General features: G+C 38.7%; 1 protein-coding gene across 1 annotated transcript in view; it reads left to right on the top strand.

Annotated features, from left to right (window-relative positions):
* KCNH1 (potassium voltage-gated channel subfamily H member 1) overlaps positions 1-18,786 on the top strand; it is a gene marked incomplete at both ends in the record, with an annotated part of 170,929 nt that overhangs the window by 37,321 nt on the left and 114,822 nt on the right. The window contains one exon of the mRNA XM_083856101.1: positions 12,300-12,729. Coding sequence (XP_083712227.1) covers positions 12,300-12,729 — 430 coding nt within the window. The remainder of the gene's footprint in view (positions 1-12,299; positions 12,730-18,786) is intronic.

Genomic DNA, 18,786 nt, shown 5'->3' with positions numbered 1-18,786 from the left:
CTCAGGGTTCAGGAGGACAGGTAGAGGCAGACAGCAGCACCTTTGCACAGCACTGAGGGAAACTGCTCCATCTGACTTACCAGGAGTAGTTTGAACTGTGTGTCAGGACAGTCTCTCAGGGCAGGCTGTGCTTGCTTTCACTGATGGCTGGTCAGGGTAGTTCTGCTAATGCCAGTTCTTCACAGGAACAACTGGGAAGTAAAACACACCTTTCTCAGCTGCTTCTAGTACACTATACAGGTAGCAGAGAGGCAGGCAATGGCTCACTGAATTGTCTTAGAACACCAGAAAGCACTGTGAGGATACCTGGTGATCTGTGCACCACTGTTTGGCAACAGTATTTTTAGAGGAAGGTGAAGCAGTTGAAGGTGCTTCTCTGGTAATTTCATAATTAAATGAAAGGGTAGGGAGAAACCTGGAAATCTAGACTCTTCCTTAGTTCTTCATTTCTTTGGGAATAGATCACAGTCCAGCAAAAAACCCCTAATATTTAGACACTTGAATCCAGAAAACTAGTATTTTTTTAACTGCTTATGTTTTTTCGATCAGTCTGCCAAGGAAATAGTCCTAAGGTAAATACATTAAAGTTCTGTGCCTAAGTAAGTTCAGAGAGTTAATGAATTTTTAATAAAATCTTAAAGAGGATTCCAGCAGTCTGCTTTCTGGTTATACATGATAAAATCATCAACTAGATATGTGTCTGAGTTTATCTGTGACACATGCTAAAGCTGTGAGATGCAGAATAACAGGATGGCTGGGCTTGGGAGGGATCTCTGGAGATCATCTGGTCCAACCCAGCTGCTGAAGCAGATTCACCCAGAGCAGGTTGCACAGGATTGCATCCAGGTGGGTTTGAATACCTCCAGAGAAAGAGAGAGATTTACATACCTGCCTCATCAGGTGGGCTTAAAATTTAAATTCTAGCCTATAAAATTTAAATTTTATGACTTCCTTTAAAATATGTCCATGTTACAAGGGACAGCCTACCTATCAAAAGAAAATTATGCCAAGTTAAATATAGGCAAAACCAAACCCCACTGCTTTTTAAAAATTGCACTATTTTTTATATTAAAGTGGTTTTCTCAATTACTTGAGGATAGGTAGGCAAACTATTAAATGCAGTGGAAAAAATATGATGCTATTTGATATTTAATTCCCTAGAGAAGTTTTCATTTTATATCAAGCTACAGACTGAAATAACACAAATTAAATCAAACAAAAAAAGCCTTGTGAGACCTGTCCTTAAGTATTTGTTTGTCATATGGAAGACCCAGACTGCAGATTATTCTGCAGGGCTTTCACATATTACTTTGCTGTGACACTGATAAAGCAATGAAAGGAGTAGATGTATGTCAGTTTCTGACATTTAGACAGAAAGAGTAAAAATAATAAGTAAAATTAAAAAATAAACTAAGCAAGAGACAAAAAAACCCAAAAACAACCTACAAATAACAGCAACAAACCAGGAAGGAAGCTTTTCTCACCCACAGCAGATAGAAGCAACGTGGTGAAGATTTTGCTGAAGGAACACTTTTTGGCTTTAGACTGGTGATGTGACCTGCAGAACATCCCTGAGGAAAATGTCTGTACCAGTGGCTGTGACAGCCCTCGAACTGAGCATAGATGATTTTGGACTCCTGGTAGCAATTCTGCAGAGAAATTCTTTTGTGAGTTTATATTTCTGTAGGTTGTCCATCTCAGTGTTGACTTGTAGCAATGAGATGCTGATTGTTATGTCAGATTTCCCCTGGCTCTTCAACAGTCTCCTTAATCAGTATAACAGTGTTAGTTTTAGTTATTCTACTATTGTGCCCAAGGAGAAAAAAAAAAATCAAGGTTTTTTCTTGATGCTGTCCTTTCAAGACTGTTCATCTGCATTTCCCATAGTGGATTCTGACATTTGGTTGTTATAAATCGTTGCAGAGTCATTAGAGCAGAGTTTCCACTGGTGTAAATTGCCATGCTTCTATTGAGGGCTCCTAGGCTGCTTTATGGGACCTGAGGGGTTTTGCCAGCAACAACAGCAGAATCACACAGTGCATATCAGGAGGGGGTTTGGACAGTATATGCTGATCACTGTTTCTAAAACTGCCTGTAGAGAGAAAGAGAGAAAGATAACCTTTTGTTAAAGAAGAAAAAAATAAAAACCACATTCAAGGAATCTTGAAAGCAGAAGATCTTTGCCTTTTATCTTTTTTTCTGTTGTGTAGAATATTCCCTTGTGGGTCAACTCCCTTCCTTTCTTGCTGGTTTAAATTTATCTCTCTCTTGCCCTGGATTATATACCCTATAACTTTGCAGCTGGATTAAGTCAGGTGCAAGGCTGCCCTGCTCAGCATGCAAATAGCCAAACTAAACTGTTATCTGTGTGTCACTTTAATTTTGCTAGAAGGAAATCCTTTGGAGCCATGGCACTGGAGTCAGTAGGTAGCCATGGCTGCTGCAGGAATATATATATATATATATATATATATATATATATATATATATATATATACACATATAGATATTATTTATTTATTTATTTTAATTTTTTTTTCCTGGAAGTCCTAATGGGAATATTCTTAAAAAATGTTCAGAGATGAAATGATATCCGGTGTCAACAGTGGTGATAAAATGAGATGAAGAATATGAATTGCTATTTTCCTGGTCGAATGTTTTCTGTACATGATCTTAAACAGGAGGAAATAGAATCCTGGCTTTGTTGCAATCCTTATAATGAAGGGTGACTGGGCCAGGTGGAACTTGCTTATGTTGCTGTCTGCTGTCATCTTCTGTTAAAAAAAAAGGCACTAAGCACTCTAAGAAAGTAATGGAAGAACTATCTTGACAAGTCAATTTGTTCTTAAAAATGCTGTAATTACTGTGATAGTGACTAATTGATTTGCAAGGGACACAGGACCTGCAGCACTGAATTGTATAATAGGATATTGAGGGGTTTTTTGGGGGTTTTCTTTTTGCTCTGGACAGTTTTGGGGCTGTCCTGTGACTTTTCTCTAGATTAGTAGTGAAACCATTTCTGTCATCTTTAAAAAGATCCACTAATTGTAATAGATGAAACTAGAGTTGATCAATATTTTTGGAAGCACATACTCAATTGAAAAAATTCTAGTATTGGAATTTTTTTTTTCTATTTTGAAGTAACTTTTTGTTTTGCAATTTACTTTATTATTCCATTATAAAATATAACAGAAAATATTTTCTTGAAACAAAATTGAGTGCAACTTCTGTGGTTTTCAGACAATTTCAAAATTCTTTGGGTTTGTTGCAGTTTGGAACATTAGTCTATTTTCAATTCACATTTTTCAATATAATCGAAATTCCAGTTTCCTCTCTGCATGATTGAGAATATTTTTGTCCACAAAAATAATTTGAATTCATTAACTATTAATCAATACAACTATTAATAACTACAATTAGTTCAAGAGGCACTTAAGTATGAATAGCCAGATTCTACAGATGGAAGAGGAAAGAAAAAACATTAATGTCTTTGTTCAAGGCCATATAATTATATAAGAGACTGATCTCAAGTGCTGTGCTCAAAGAGACAGTGCAGCATTTCATATTCAGACATGAGCAGAATTCAACAAATGAAGAAATGAATAGCTGTAGAGAAATTTCTGTTGTTACCCAAATGAAAGTAAAGTTATGGATGTTACTCCTGGATTTTATGTATGGGAAGCGAATTATGCAGTTAAATACTAATTATTTTCTTGACCTGACAGAATTTCAGCAGAAGAAAATATACCACTGATTGATGAATCAACTTAATGTTAGGCTTGAACTTTCTATTGTTAAGAGAATACATCATGCTGTAATTTAGTCTGAGTAAGAAAAGAAAATATTAGTCTAAAATTTAAACAGCCTTTGAAACATGTGGTGTTAGTCTCTTTCAAATTCCGATGATCAAAATTTGTCAGTAATTCTTTGCGGTAATTAGTATTATTCCTCACTTAAGGAAATACCACCTACTTTGGGGGATAATGTTATCTTTTTGTGTTCAGACATCAATCAGTAAATTTAACAAAAACCAGGCTTAAAGAAAATTCCACAGTTTTTGCCAAGAACAGTGCAATTTAAGACTTTGGATTCCAAAGCATATTTTTGCAGTGTCAGCTTGAGCAACTTTATACTGTGGTTTTCGTCCATAATGCCATAAGATGTAATTTATATCGGAAAAAAATTTGACTTATTACATGTGATGCTGTTGTGAAATCTCATGGTAGGAGTGGAATCCAATCATGTCACCACCATATAAATTTCTGAAATAGGGGCTTTGCAGTAGTAATTGCAGTATGTGTTTGAGCAGAGTGCTGTGATCAATTGTTGGCTGATGCCAAATTGAGAACCATGTATCACTCTATTAGTTGAGGTAGAAGAGAAAAAAATGCACAGTAAAAGATCACCAGGAAAGATGTATTCAATATAAATGATCTAGTGCTCACTTAAGTGAATGAATAGGAAAGAAGCTAGCATGTAGGCAAAGAAGATGTACAGCTTTGAAAGGCCAAAATTTATGATGATAAAAAAAAGTCCCAGAAAAAAATACAATACGGAATAATAGAAGTAAATGAAGATAATTAGTGCTAAGTGAGTGTGGTATAGCTGGAAAGTAAACACTGAGTTGAGAGAGGAAAAAATGAATGTGTTGCTGGTCAAATTGTTGGCAACTCTCTGAGGCAGTACTTTTGCAATAGATTAATTTAAACCTTATTAGTGGAATAATCTCTCATGCTAATACAAATTAGCTGTCTAGGAATTACTGAAGTAGCTACACTGGAAAGCATGCAACTTCCCCTTTTTTTTTTTAATCACTGCATGCAATAAGGGACAAAGGAATAAATTATCACATTTACAGTTTTATGGAATAAACTGGGACCTATAAAGAAAGATTTGGGGTTAGATGGATGTTGCAAACTGGAAAATATAATTTTTAAAGTATTTTTAAACTGTAAACAGCTGAGTAATATGAAATCTGTTTGAAACAGTAGTTCACCACTCTTATTTGAATCTGTCCAATGAGGCAGCACAGTGTTTTGCATGTGAGTCTATTGCTAAATGTAGTAATGAATGAATAGTTTTCTGAGGCTAATTGAAATTTTGAAGTAGTCATCACCTACTTTTTATGTAATGTCTTTAATGAAAAACCCCCAGCTGTGCATCACGGAGTGTGATCCAGGCACAGAGGAAATGTTGGGAAATTGTGGTTGGTGGATGAGATGAAAGCAGACGAGGCGGGAGGGAAAAGTGAGACCCTGTGGACTGGGTGACAGCTACTGGGGCTTCTGGGGAAGGATGGAGCAATTGGGTTTTTGTGCCTGGGTGGGGCAGGGCTGGAATGTGGGCCTTGGATTGGGGGTGTGATGATGAAGGAGGTCTATGTGGTTGGGTGTTCCTGTGTGAGAAGCCCCTGAGAAACAGGACAAAGCCCATGGGAGGTCTGTGCTGGGGGCTGTAACCTGCCAGAAGCCCTTGGACCATGGCTAGCAAGGTCCTTGGTGTGGTTCCTGGGTGGTATTTGGAGCTTCAGAAGGAGCTTGGTGGCCTTGAACTGTGGAAAAAGGGGAGTGCAATGGAAAGGAAGAGCAGTGGTGGAGGAGGAGGGCTGCTTGTCTGACTTCTCTAAGTGCCCCTGTTGTGCAGCATGGCCCCAGGGGCTGTGCCAGGCAGGAGTTATTCCTTAGCAGACAGGCAGGTGGAAGGAGCATTTTGTGGAAATGCAAATGGGGTAAAGCAGATTCCTGGGCTAAAGTGCACAGCCAGGATATAAACTGGGTAGGCAAAAGAAGCACGTTCTGTTCGGAGTCTCCTGGGGATTCCAGTGAGGGCGTCTCTTCTCTGTCTGCTTTGTTCCACATATCCTCACCTCCCCCCCACCCCATCTTTTTTTCCCAATCAAATATGAATTTTTCTATCTTCCTTCCTTAAAAGCCCAACCTCCATGCCATGCATCACATGCCATTTTTATGCTACCCTGTGAAGGGGCAGGCTGTCTTTTCCCCCAGAATTCTCAGTTTGACAAATTATGTTAATGTGTAGGCACTGCAGAGCTCTTTGCCTTGGAAGACATTCAGGGTTAAATTCTCTCCTATGCTGTAAGTCTGCTTCAGGTGTTGAGTTTATCTTAATTCTGCTGCTTTCCCTGGTCTTAGCCAGACTCAGAGACATCTGCTCTGTCTGCTGATGGATATAGCCCCTACCAAAAGAGAATTCCAGAGCAGGAGGTGTTGCTGTGTCCCTGCCTGGTGTTGACCTTCCCTGTAGATTCTACTGAGGCTGTTAAGTTGCCAGTTGACTCCTCTTCTTCTGCACTCCAAATGTTCAGATTAGACTTTCTGCTAAGTCACAGATAAGTAAGGGTGTTATTGGATTTCAGGGCTACTTCTTCCTAGCTTTGAAAGGCCTGACACGATTTCTCATTCTGTTAAAGAGTGAATAGTAGTCTACATAAGCTATTCAATCTGTATCAGGCTAAAAGAATTAAAACGCTGAATTACATTTTCGGTGATAATGTATGGTGATAGCCTTTGTCCAAGAAGGAGAGCTAATTGAATATATTAGATTCTGAATTATTTCAAAAAGCTGCTGTTGGAGTGAGACTTACACAGGGTATAAAGGGAGGCATGTTCCAGAGGCAGGGATCAGTTTCTCTCCTCTTCTCCCCCCATTCAGCACACTTGTATCGATCTGAGGCAGAAAGTCAGATGAAATGACACAGGGTATTTGTTTGAGTAGCTAAGTGGTTGCTCTGTTAGTCTATTTCATATTAGGGATGGAATTAGAATTGGAAAGATGGAGAGGTATTAGATGCAGTAACGCTAAATCTTATTTGGGCATTTTGCCTCTTTGAGATAAGTAAAAAGCTTCTGGAACTGGCTGTTGCTTTGAATCAGAAGCATTGGGAAACAGTTTGTTGTCTCTTGGGGTTAATTTTTTATTTGCTACCACAGAAAGTTGGATTTCTTTAGGTTACTTATGTATTATCTTTATTCTTGTTCTTCCTCTCAAAGTAAAAGGAAAATAGAGTTTGTTTCCTGGTTTTGTTTTTTTTTCTGAATGTGTACATATGCATGTAAGCAAGCGTGGACATAGTTTTACAAATGAAAAATCAGCCTTCCCATCCCTTCCCACACCCTGTGCTCTTATACATGAATTATTGCTGTTTCTCCCCCATTTCTAACCAAGCTCACAGATGTCTGACTAAAATAAGCTTCAGGAGTCTAGAGATCTGTTTTCTTCAGTGCAGAAAACCACAGCAGTATCCAGAGGGCTTAGATATTGATTTTGACCTGTGCACATTTCGCTATCTCATCTCTTGGTTGCTAAATATGGCAATCTGTAGGAAAGGTCATGTTCTCAGACCTAATTAAGAAAATCAGAGGAGACAAATGACGGAAATGTGTAGTCCTAATGATGACCTGACAGGGCTGCCAGGTTACTGCAGAAAGGCAGAGCCAGGTTGTGGCATGGCTGACTTCAAATAAAGTGTCAAGAAAGAAGGCACTGCTTTCTGTGGCTCTTGCCTCATGGTAGTGATAAATTTGGTTCATTGCCTCCCCTTTTGGAATAAATAATTTATTTTTTTGTCTGTTTCATTCTCTTTCTTTTAATGGTTAGCTTTTAGTCTCTTGCCTCTCCCTTTAATTGAGATGAAGCCTGAACTTTAGCAGTTCCATATGAGAGAAAAGTGCTGGAAAACTTAAGAAAGATTTGTGCCAGTATTGAATATTTATCTTTTTAAAAATAGGTAGTAAGTAGGAAGTAAATTATCTTGCCTTTGAGTCTAGAAAAAAGTCTTAATGCTTGGCTTAAGTGCATTCTCTTTCTGTACATGTAGAAAGTGAATAATGGCCTAAAAAGTGAATACTGTCATGTAGATTGAATCTATTACTAAAGTACTTGTGCTACTGCAGCTGTAGGAGGTGGGGTGAATGTAGCATTTTAGTAATTTTCTGCAGTTGCTCATGCTACATCTTATTTGGAATGGAAAATGAATTATTTCTCGTGTTTGGGGGGGCAGGTGGAGTAGCCTCAGTTGCTTTTTGTGGCTGTTCTTTAAACAATTTTTATTTTGATTTTTTCTAGGTGGACTTTTATTATTCAATTAATTGGGTTGAATTTAATTTTGCATGGCAAATGACAGATTGTCATGCAGCAACTGTTTATATCTGTACAGCATCTCTCTCTGAAATGTCCACTGTTACTGTTCTTGGGGACCATAATGACACAACCAACAATAATGACTCTGCTTACAGCCCTTTTCCCAATGTGTCTGTCTCTTTTTCTGGGTGTGGAACTAATAGCAGAAATGTTAAGCTGTCTGATTGAGAGATGGAGCCAAAATATGGATATCCTGGATACTGTATTTGGAAAGAAGGCTGCTTATATGGCTGAGATACTAGTGTGAGACAAGGGGTGCACTCACAGTAGATTAGATCTTGCAGAAAGCAAGGAAATACAGAAGAAAACCTGTGCAAATTTGCACAGTATGTAGTGAGGAGGTCTAATAATTGACAAATTACACATTTGGCAAAAAAATTTACTTTTGGCAGTCTTTAATGGACAAACTTATGAAGCGTTTTCTTTAAATATAAAATATGGGCACTGATTTCCCCTGGGACTGAGGCTGGTCTGTTTTTCTGGTTTTTGGGGTGCAGTTCTCTGCAAAGAATATGTAGGAGAGGGAGGGAAAGTGGTTGTGTTTGTTATTTTAAGGGCTTTCGACATCCAAGTCTGCTCAATCAGTGGCTATGGAATTATTTCTTCAGTGTCTCAGTACCTTGAGGTTGCCCTTTGGTTTGGAGGGGACTGGCTGAACTTTCTTCTTTTTTTTATGTAGCAGCCATCACTGGCAATGAAAGTAGACCTGCCAACCTATGAAATATTTATCAACATCTATATACGGGTATCAACAGTAGAACTTTTTTAGTCTCATTCAGTTGCTTCAAAACATTTGAAATATAAATGTGTGCGAAATTCAGTATTTTCTGATATACTCGACCAAGTGCTGCCTATTGAAGTGAGCACTGCACCCAAGTTCTCTCTGTAAAAAAATACAGTAAAAATGTACTATTTATCTATTCTGGCCATATAACAGATTTTCTAAAATTTATTTTTGCATAGCTTCAAGGGATGTTCTCTGTTGGATAGTGTACCAGTAGTTGCAACTGTGTTGGGATAAATCAGGCACAGGTAGAACTCCATGGAATATCACTAAGCCTTGTCCTTTCCTTGCCTGCCACACAGACACTCCTTATGGTGACCCTTTAGAGCAGAGCAGTTGGGGGTGTCTGCTTGGGACCTGCAGTGCCATTTCTAGCCCTTTATGAACTGAGGTTTTTCTGTTTCCCTTGGGCAGAAGGATCTCTGGGTGTCTCTTCATCCGCCTCTCAAAACTGGCAGGAGTAGCAGACCAAGAGGGTGGGACACACATCCAGAGAAGTAAATTGAGTTCAGGCTCCTTTGCGTGACATTGTGGAGCCATCTGTATGATAAAAGCATAAAAATAATCTGCACTGATAAGAGCATTAAAATGGACAATAATCTAAAAGTACAGTTCTATTTTAAAAAGTGGTAATCTAAAATTGTCAATTTTTCAATCCAGCAGACCTATTTCAGTGAGCATTAAAATACAACTTACTAAATCTAGTGCCAAAAAAGTACTGATTTAAAGCATTGCAGGACTATCTGATTTTTTTTCCTATTTTATCATCTGTGAAATAGTCTATTAAGTTTCTGTTGTTTGTAATAACCATTTGAAATTCTTTCACTTAGAAATTTTTAAGGGTTATATGCATAATCATTTCCCTGTGCAGTTCTTGCTCTTGATATTGATCCATTTAGGACAGACAAATCCTTTCCTGTGAGGAAATCAAAGAGAGAACACTGTTAATGCTAAAAAAAAAAAATGTTTTTTTTAATATAGAGCTTTTTCTGAAATTTTAGAATCTCATTGGCAATGCAGTCAGGTGAGTATTAGGAGTAATTTGAATACTAAATGTATCCTCTAAGTGCAACCAAATCAAGTGTATATTTTCTGCAAATATTCAAGTTCTTTTTGTACAAAAGGCCTAATTCTCTTTATCTCTGGTCAGAATTTGGTAGAATCAGTTTCTCCCAAATGATGCAGTTCAATCCAGTTTAAATTTTTAAATAGAATTTATTTTAGTGAATATCACAAGGGAAATTTGGATAAGAGAATGTTTAAAAAAATTATTTTGCCTTAGACTTTTAAAATCTGATTCCATATATTTTAATTTCTATTCCTATTTTTCATATCAAATTTCTTGAACTCCCCTTCTGTGATTTTTTTCTTTTCCCCAAGTATTTCTAATCTTTGACTCTTTGTAATTTTTAATTTCTAATTAAGAATTAACCAAAATCTAACCTATTAAGTCCTTCCTAAACCATTATTATTTTTTGGCTTTGGTAGGACTCTTGCTGACAAACGGCTTTTTTTTTTTTTTTTATGGCAGAAATATGTTTAATTTGAAGAACAGATTTTGCCCCACTGCTTTTGAGCAAAAATAAAACTCTTTTCTCAGACATTGAGGTGGAGATTTTGAAGCACTGTGTGATTAAAAGGCTTGGTTTTGAGACTGAAGCTATAAGAGCACCATTGCTGGAGACCCCTGAAAATGTAAAAAATTAGTGTTTCACTGCTAAGGCTTGTAAAGAGGAAAGGAAGAAATGGGCATTGGTCAAATGGGCTGTGTTGAAATGACAGAATGTTTAGAATGCAGAAACTAAATGCACTTGTCAGTCCAGGATTTGCATATCCAATTCTAAAATGTGGTTATAATTTTTTGTGTTTTCCACTGTGTATTTCCTCTCCATACTGAGTGTTCAGAAATACCTGCTTTCCCTCCCGTGGGAATTAAGGCCCTTTGTGTCATATTCTCAAAATTGGCATTGATGCTTTGCTCCACTGTTTACAAAACAAAGCTGGGTATGGAATGAATGGGAAGTGGAAATTAACTTACTTTATGTAGCAGTTTTTGTATCAGTGACTTGAAAAGTTTGGAATAGATATTCATGAAAAGAATAGTTCATTTGCTCTCGTCTAGATTTCTGCAGATATCTCTGATTTAAAGGAAGGCTCCTTTTTTATCTTCTTTTTTTTTTTTCTCTCTCGCTCTCTTTTTACTCCCCACCCCCTGGTTGCATTAGATCTTGTCCAGATACTTAATAGAAATTGATAGTGTGTTCCCAGGTAACAAATTACATCTGCCTCTGAAAATGAGTCAATGTAATCATGACAAATTCATGAAATAAAGGGAAAATATATTGCTGCAGTCCTGGGGAACATGAGTCAATATACTTTATGTAATTATTTAATAAAACATCTTTTCTAGTGCATTGAAGCAGCCTAAGATACTGAGGCAGTTGTATTTATGCAGGAATAAACAAACTTCCAGTAAAAGCTGGTGACCAGAAGTATGCAATTATGCATTTCCAGAAATACTCATTAAACCAGTCTGCTTAAATTTTAATCAGACTTCTATGTATGAAGCAGTCTTGGTAAGAGGAAGTAGAAAAAAAAAAAGGAGGATTTTATGATTCAGATCTTCTCATGCCCCAAATGGGTTTGAATTTTTTTGATTTCTTGTGCAAATCTGTTTAAAAGTTAACAATACAAAATCCTGCATGCTGGCTTAATTTTATTTTGTAAGAGCCATATTATTTTCAGCACGGAAATACTGCATTGATATCAAAGCTGTCATAAAAAGGATATAATTAGGGGATTAGTGAGATATTTGAAATATTTAAGCTTTGCGTAGTTCATATGAGAAATGTCAGGACTGATTATCAGTGCATGAATTTGTATAGGAAAGTAAAATCATAGGAAATGCATTGTAGGAAATAGGAAAACTACAAATTGCCAGGTGCTTCCAGTATTTTTTTGCCTTCTTTATTTATCTTTCTGATATGCCTGAATTAAACATTGGGACCTGTGTTATATCTGAGATATTACATCTGACGTGTTGCATAAGAATTCACAACTGGATGTGCAATAGACAGCCAGTCATTTGGAGTTTTTACAAAGGAATTTGTAAACCTATTCAAATAATCTGAAAAGGGAGTCCAGAGAGCAACCCACAAAATGGTGTAGTGGATGAAGGCAAGAGTGCATATATTCATCCCTGGAAAGGGTCACTAAGCTTTTTGTGTTTCAGTTTCTCTGCTACCTGGTGACTGTCTGTTTTTTACGGCTCACCTTGTTTCTTTGGAAGCCGTGGTTACGAATGTCGTTGCTTTCACATGAAGTCCTAATGACCACTGTGCTTTTATCCTTCCAGGGCATCAGCAGCCTCTTCAGCTCCCTCAAAGTGGTCAGGCTGCTGCGGCTGGGCCGCGTGGCTCGGAAGCTGGACCACTACATCGAGTACGGGGCGGCGGTGCTGGTGCTGCTGGTGTGTGTGTTCGGGCTGGCCGCGCACTGGCTGGCCTGCATCTGGTACAGCATCGGCGACTACGAGGTCATCGACGAGGACACCAACACCATCCGCACCGAGAGCTGGCTCTACCAGCTGGGAGAGTCCATAGGGACCCCCTACCGCTTCAACACCTCCGGATTTGGGAAGTGGGAAGGCGGCCCCAGCAAGGATTCCGTCTACATCTCCTCGCTGTACTTCACCATGACCAGCCTCACCAGCGTGGGGTTTGGGAACATCGCCCCCACCACGGACGGGGAGAAGATCTTTGCTGTGGCCATGATGATGATTGGCTGTGAGTATTGGGGATTCTGTCTTTCTTATACACCATGCCAAATAGCTGCCCATCATGAATGCTGATTTCATAAGAACATCTGATGCAGCTGAAGATATTTTTGGTGGCAATATAAGTATTACACACTTCCTTACCAGCTAGGTTTAAATCGCAAATAGTAGTATTGTTGTGACTAGCAAAAATTCAGTCATTTTGGAAAGAGTATTCTGTCCATATCCTCTCAATACGCTCTTTTAAGTAAACCATAAAATGCTTAAAGCCTGAACTGTTAGGCTTTAATGCACCTTTTTGCCTCTATTTTAGTATATGGCAAACTCTTTTCATGTCTGAGAGCTGTATACATTTGGTAAGTGGGTCAGAGTGTGGGAGGAGGTCTGGGAGCATCATCTTCTAAGGGAGAGAGAACTGGGACTCTTTAGGAACCACAAACTCTGCTGTGGGCTAAGCTTACAGACATATCCTAAAGCAATGGGGGTGATGCTGTCCTTGGGCACCTCTGGCTCAGACATCCTTGTTAGGATGGATATATGTTGCCAAGCTGTCCAGCTTTTGGCCATGTTGGCATTTCAATGCAGAAGCCACATTCAAAGTGCCTCAAGAGCTACTTTGAGTTAAGGACTATATGGTGGCCACTCTTAAACTAGGTTGTGGTTTTCTAGATAAGGGTGGAATTTTGAACCAAAATAAGGAAAAAAATTCTGCTCTGTCCATGGAAAAATATTGTGCTTTGTCCATGGGAAAACATGTTATTATACGGAGAAAGATAGAACTTTCTGTATGGTAATATTGCATTCAGAGGAGGAGAAAGTCAATCCTTGCTAAGCAGAAAATTAAAACTAAATACATAATGAAACTCAATTAGCAGCACAGTGCCTGTAGTAGAAATGTGAACCTTTGATTCTGATGAGTCCTTTTACAGCAACACTGAACTCACACACTGAGATTACGTGTGCAGTGTTAAGCCTGCTGAAGGTTAGTGAGAAAGACTATCAAGACAAGCGTTGTTGATCACACAGGGACTGGGATATTTTAGCTATAAAAATTGTTAATTTTGTTCTTCTAGCTTTTTCCACTGCCAAGAATCCCATCATCCTAAGAAAACATCTTGCAGGAGAAGGGAAGTTTTTATAAAACATGGATAAAATTTTGCAGTTTTCTCATGAGAAGGTGGATTAGACAAAGTAGCGGTGTAGCACAAAACAGGCTTCCAAACATATTTCCTGATGAAGGTTCCAGTTTGATAGAAAATATCCTGATCTTTGGCTTATTGTTATGACCATGCTACTAGCTAGAACTAGAACAGCTAGTATGAATCAGTATTATTATTTAGTACTATGAATAATGATTCAGCATAGCCATCAAAAAGTCATGAAGGTACATGGGGCTATTTTGGACTTGTACCTGTTCCAAACTCTTCATATGACAATGTGGCAGAAAGAAACTGAATTTATGCATAAACAATGTTGATTTAGATGAGCAAAAAGAAAATTATAACCTTTCTTTTTGTGTGTTTTATCCTCTGCTCCTTTGCATAGCAATAAATGCTGTATCAAAAGGCTAATGGCTTAAACAATACTGTGGCCAGCTAAGCTTGCAGTCACAATTTCATTAGCATGACCACCTTTGAAATTTTTATCTTTATTTCTCAAATAAACTGACTTTTCTGGAAATGGTGATGGAGAAGGTGACCATGTGTGAAAATGTCTTCAAGCCTCACCTTTCTTGCATGGGCTGTATGTGAGGCTGCCCAGCAGAATGTCAGGGTGCAGTGCATGGCAGGGACCTGCCCTCCCACTGGTGGCTGTCAAAGAAGCTTCAGCTCTGTGGGGCGTGGATCCATTCAGAGCCACAACACTGCCTTTGCATCCTCCCTCTGATTATTGGTATTGATGATCTTGGCTTCAGTTTGCTCCATGAGCTGTGCCTCCATGGTTTGGTGGGGGCACTCAAGAGCTGCTTCCCTGGAGTGCAGACGTTGGCATCAAGTAGAAGGAAAGGAAGAGTTTGCTTTTAGAAGTGTGAATTCTTCCTGTTCAGAATTATTTTTAATGCAATGGATTTGATTGTGCAAAGTTCTTGTACCTCTGAATAAGGCTGTTGCCAGGTGGTGTGGTGGCTTTGCAAGGCTTTTGGATCCTTGTTTCTAGCAACTTGGGTTCTAGTTTTGTTTTGGTTTAGTGGCCCAGTATCTTGAATAGTTTCTGAAGAAGAAAGGTGTGAATAGCAGTGATACTTTTTTCTTTGATCTTGGTTTGTTGTCTGTTAAGCCTCTCTTTCTGAAGAGGACTTGCTGTGTAAACAAGTGCTTTTAACATGTGCATTGCTGTCTTTTCCACTGACAGACTGACTGAAAGGTTTGTGCTACAGTCAGCACAGGCCTGTGGTGACACCCAAATGGAGTGTTTGTGTCAGAAAGGCTCAGAATATTAGAGGTATTTGAAAGCATAAGCAGTTCATAACTAGTGTCCTTCCATGTGTCTTTAGTATGCGTATGCCCAGAGAGATGGAGTTAACACTGTAATTCCATCTTCCATAAGACAAAATTTGGCCTGCCCTGCTGCTCAGCCATGGATATGTCCCACTGCTCAGTGCTCACTCTGTCTGTAAAGCTGATCCTGTGGCAGAATTTCATTTGCACTGCATTAACTCTTTGTAGACACACTGACCACTAGTAATAGTACTTTGCTGTGATATCAGATAGCTGTTTTAAAAAGTAGGTAAGACCACTTCCACTTTCTCTTTTATTCAAGCTTTCATTATGGTAAATAACAAATCCAGGTAACTTTTAATTAAAAATTTAGAAATACTTTAGTGAAGTTGTCCTGGACCAGTGGGAATTTTGGCTGACTTGAGTGCAAATATTGACCCAGTAAAAAGTTTAATGAAGCTTGTAGAAGCAGTGGATGCATCATATTATCTGTGCACAGACACTGGGAAGGCATGATTGAGTTGAATAAGCTGTGTGTGGGTACTGAGCCTGTGGGGCTGACTTTGTTGGTTGGGTTTACACTTGGGGCAAAGTTTAAGAAAGCATGACTGTCTCAGCAGCCATGGTCTCTGCTTCAGGGCCTCCTTCTGCAGGGAGGTGTTCTTGTGCTCTCAAATGCAGTGATGCACATGCTATCCTACTGGCCTCATTGTGGCTACAGTTTTCAGAGAGGAAGTGTTTTGCTGTTGGTTATTTTGCAATGGGAAGGTGAAGGCTGTAATGAGATTTGTGGGGGGCTGTGGCACACTCATAACCTCAGGGATGTTTCGTCACTTCTTCAGTTCCACTGGAGGGGGCAGGTGAAAATTGCTCTTGATTCTTGACTCCAAATAGTGAACATCTGTTTGGAGAGATCAAGTTATTTTAAAATAGTGATGAAGTACCCAGTGGTTGCTTTTAATGCTCTCTGCTCTGTGGAAGCTTGTGTTTCATATTACTGTGTAGCTGCTTTTCCTGAACATATGGTGAGTTAGAGTTCTGCAAAGCAAAATATCTTCACATCTGTGAATTGACCTGCATGGTTTTGCCTCACTTTCTTTATTGAGCATGTGTGTGTATATATAGAGAAAAGGATGAATGTTACTACGGGAAGTAAAAGCAATTAACTCCTCAGCCTCATTTTAAATGAATCAAAACATATTTGCTTATCCCTTTCCACAGATGGCCACTAAATTGCTAATTAATAGGGAATATGTCTACAGACAGATCTTTCACTGAGGCTGATGTTACATAAAACCAGGCTTAAAACCACTGTCTGGGTCTGGAGAAAGACATATATTTTCAATTTTTAATACTTGAGAGAAAAAAAAACCTGTTCCAATTTTTGGTTTCTTCCCTGTGGAGACATATGCCTTGAAATTACAGTCTTTATATATTTTGCTCAGTGATTCTGTCAGATTGGGTTGGGTATTGTTTATTTTTCTTAAACACTAGCAGAATCAGAGGACTTTCATTTGCAGTTTTTCTGCCTGGGCACTGTGTCAGCAATTCCCTTGCTATGCAGGTGGAGTAGGGATGAACAGTTCTAAAAATGCTTGGCATTCTTGACTTTTGACATAAAATAATACTGATGGATGCTTGCCTGTTTGGATTTTGAGCAATGGAGCAAAATCCATCATTTTGGGAGTCTTTTGTTGGTGTTCTCAGTTGCATTGAAAGATCCCAAGCTTTTGGTGCTTGTTTATGCTAAATTCTCCTTTGTTAGGTAGAAACTTACTTGAAATACAGGGCTTGACTCATCCAAACTATGAAGGAAAAGGCACATGTTTGAATGCTAAGCAAAATTATAAATTCCTCTCTGAACACTAAGACCAGATAGTGAGAGGATTCATGGAAAAAGAGAAAAGGAGTAGTTAAAAAAGCAGATTCATGAACATGCATGCTTACATACTCTGATGATAATTGTCAGCCACTGAGTTCAGTAATCAGAACAGTCCAGAAACCCAAGCTACTCCTCTTTGTTGATGGTGTGCAACACAAGCATCATGCAGTCCTGCAGCACTTCGGCTGTTGTCTCTGATTAAGGTAGACACAGATCCCAGGAGACTGGAGTAGCTGTCTCAGCTTTGATCAGCTTTGTCTGTGAATAGTTTTTTTTCTCATTAGACAAAAAAAACACCAAAAACAAACCAAACAAAAACACCCAAACAATCCAGAAAAGAGAATGACGTTCAGTGAATGTGAAAACACAGGCAGTTTTGTTTACAGCACTCTTGCTGAAAGGAGCAGTAGTGTGGTCATCCCTGTGAGCTTTAAAAAAAGTCTTGGTGGCAGGTATTGTGATGCACAGGTCAGTGTCCCTCCTTCACAGCCTCAGGGCATTGGTGTGCTTTGGTGGCCTCCAGCAGGGTAGGAAATGTTTAGTGGCTCTTGTGAACAAGGATAGTGAGGGACTGATAGAAACTAAACTGTTGTTCTTAAAACACCTGGACAAGATACAGAGGCATTGCAGCATCATGTTTGATGATCTGCCTGAGGCATGATTTCCCCCTCCTAAAGCAGGTCATCAATTGAAAAGCAAATGGATGTGGCCATTTACTAAACATCTATCCAATGACAAGAGAAACACATTTACCCCTAGGACCCCTTCTAGGTGGTGGGGGAATGTGTTGGAATAATTTTTGCTGGAAGCTGGTGGCTTGAAAGCCATGTGCCAAGTGTTAGGTTTGCTGAGGGTACCATTAATGGGTCCAGCACAAAGGCATAAGAGATTTTAAACCCAAAGCAACTTTCTCTGTATTCATGGGTATTGCCAGTGCAGTGTTTTGAATTTGGGGACATGCTGGGAAAGGAAAGAGAAACTTTGTCTTGCAAAAGCTGTCTCTAGAATTCCTGGTCTTCGTCATATCTCCGGCAAGATGACAAAAATCTCTCACATGCCACAGACCTCTTGCAAGCTCCTGAAGTTGCAGGTGTCATGCTTTCTATAGGGCTGATAGTTTTGCATTAATTTTCATTCTCATCTATCTTAGAATTAGTAATTCCTAATTGAAAGGCCTGGATTTATTTGTTTTTTAACATTTCTTTTTAATAAGTATGATCAGTCTTTGCAGTTCTGTTCCTTCACCCCTCTGTGCTGTGCTTTATTACTTTTTATTTCATGCTAGTCATGATATTTGAAGAGATGGTGGATTATTGCTGTAATTGTTAAGTAACTGTTTGGGGTTTTTGGATGTCATTTTGTTTGGATGCTTTTTCCACTAGAATGAAGCATCAGAAGTGTTGTGGATGTATTTCTCTGCTACAGCAAGTTTCAGCAAAGTGATAGGGCTGGCAGAAAAGTGGGTAGAGTTTCTCTGTAGGTTAGAAGAGAGTTTAACTATTAGGGCAGGATTTGGTCTGGTTATCGCTAAAGGTGAAAATATCTCAAATTTTCTTTCAAAGAATAAAGAATGAGCAAAAACCAAGCAAAAAAAACCACCAAAACAACCAACCAACCAACCAAAACTCAACAAAAAGTCAGCACCAAAAAACAACAACAAAACTTACCAAAACCTCAAAGTCATTGTGATAAATAGAAATAAAATGGATAGACAACACTGTTTTTGGCTTTTTGGAGAAATAAACAA

Source organism: Zosterops lateralis (genome assembly GCF_965231275.1).
Source record: "Zosterops lateralis genome assembly, chromosome: 3".
NCBI lineage: Eukaryota > Metazoa > Chordata > Aves > Passeriformes > Zosteropidae > Zosterops > Zosterops lateralis.
This window is presented reverse-complemented; position numbering and strand designations above follow the sequence as displayed.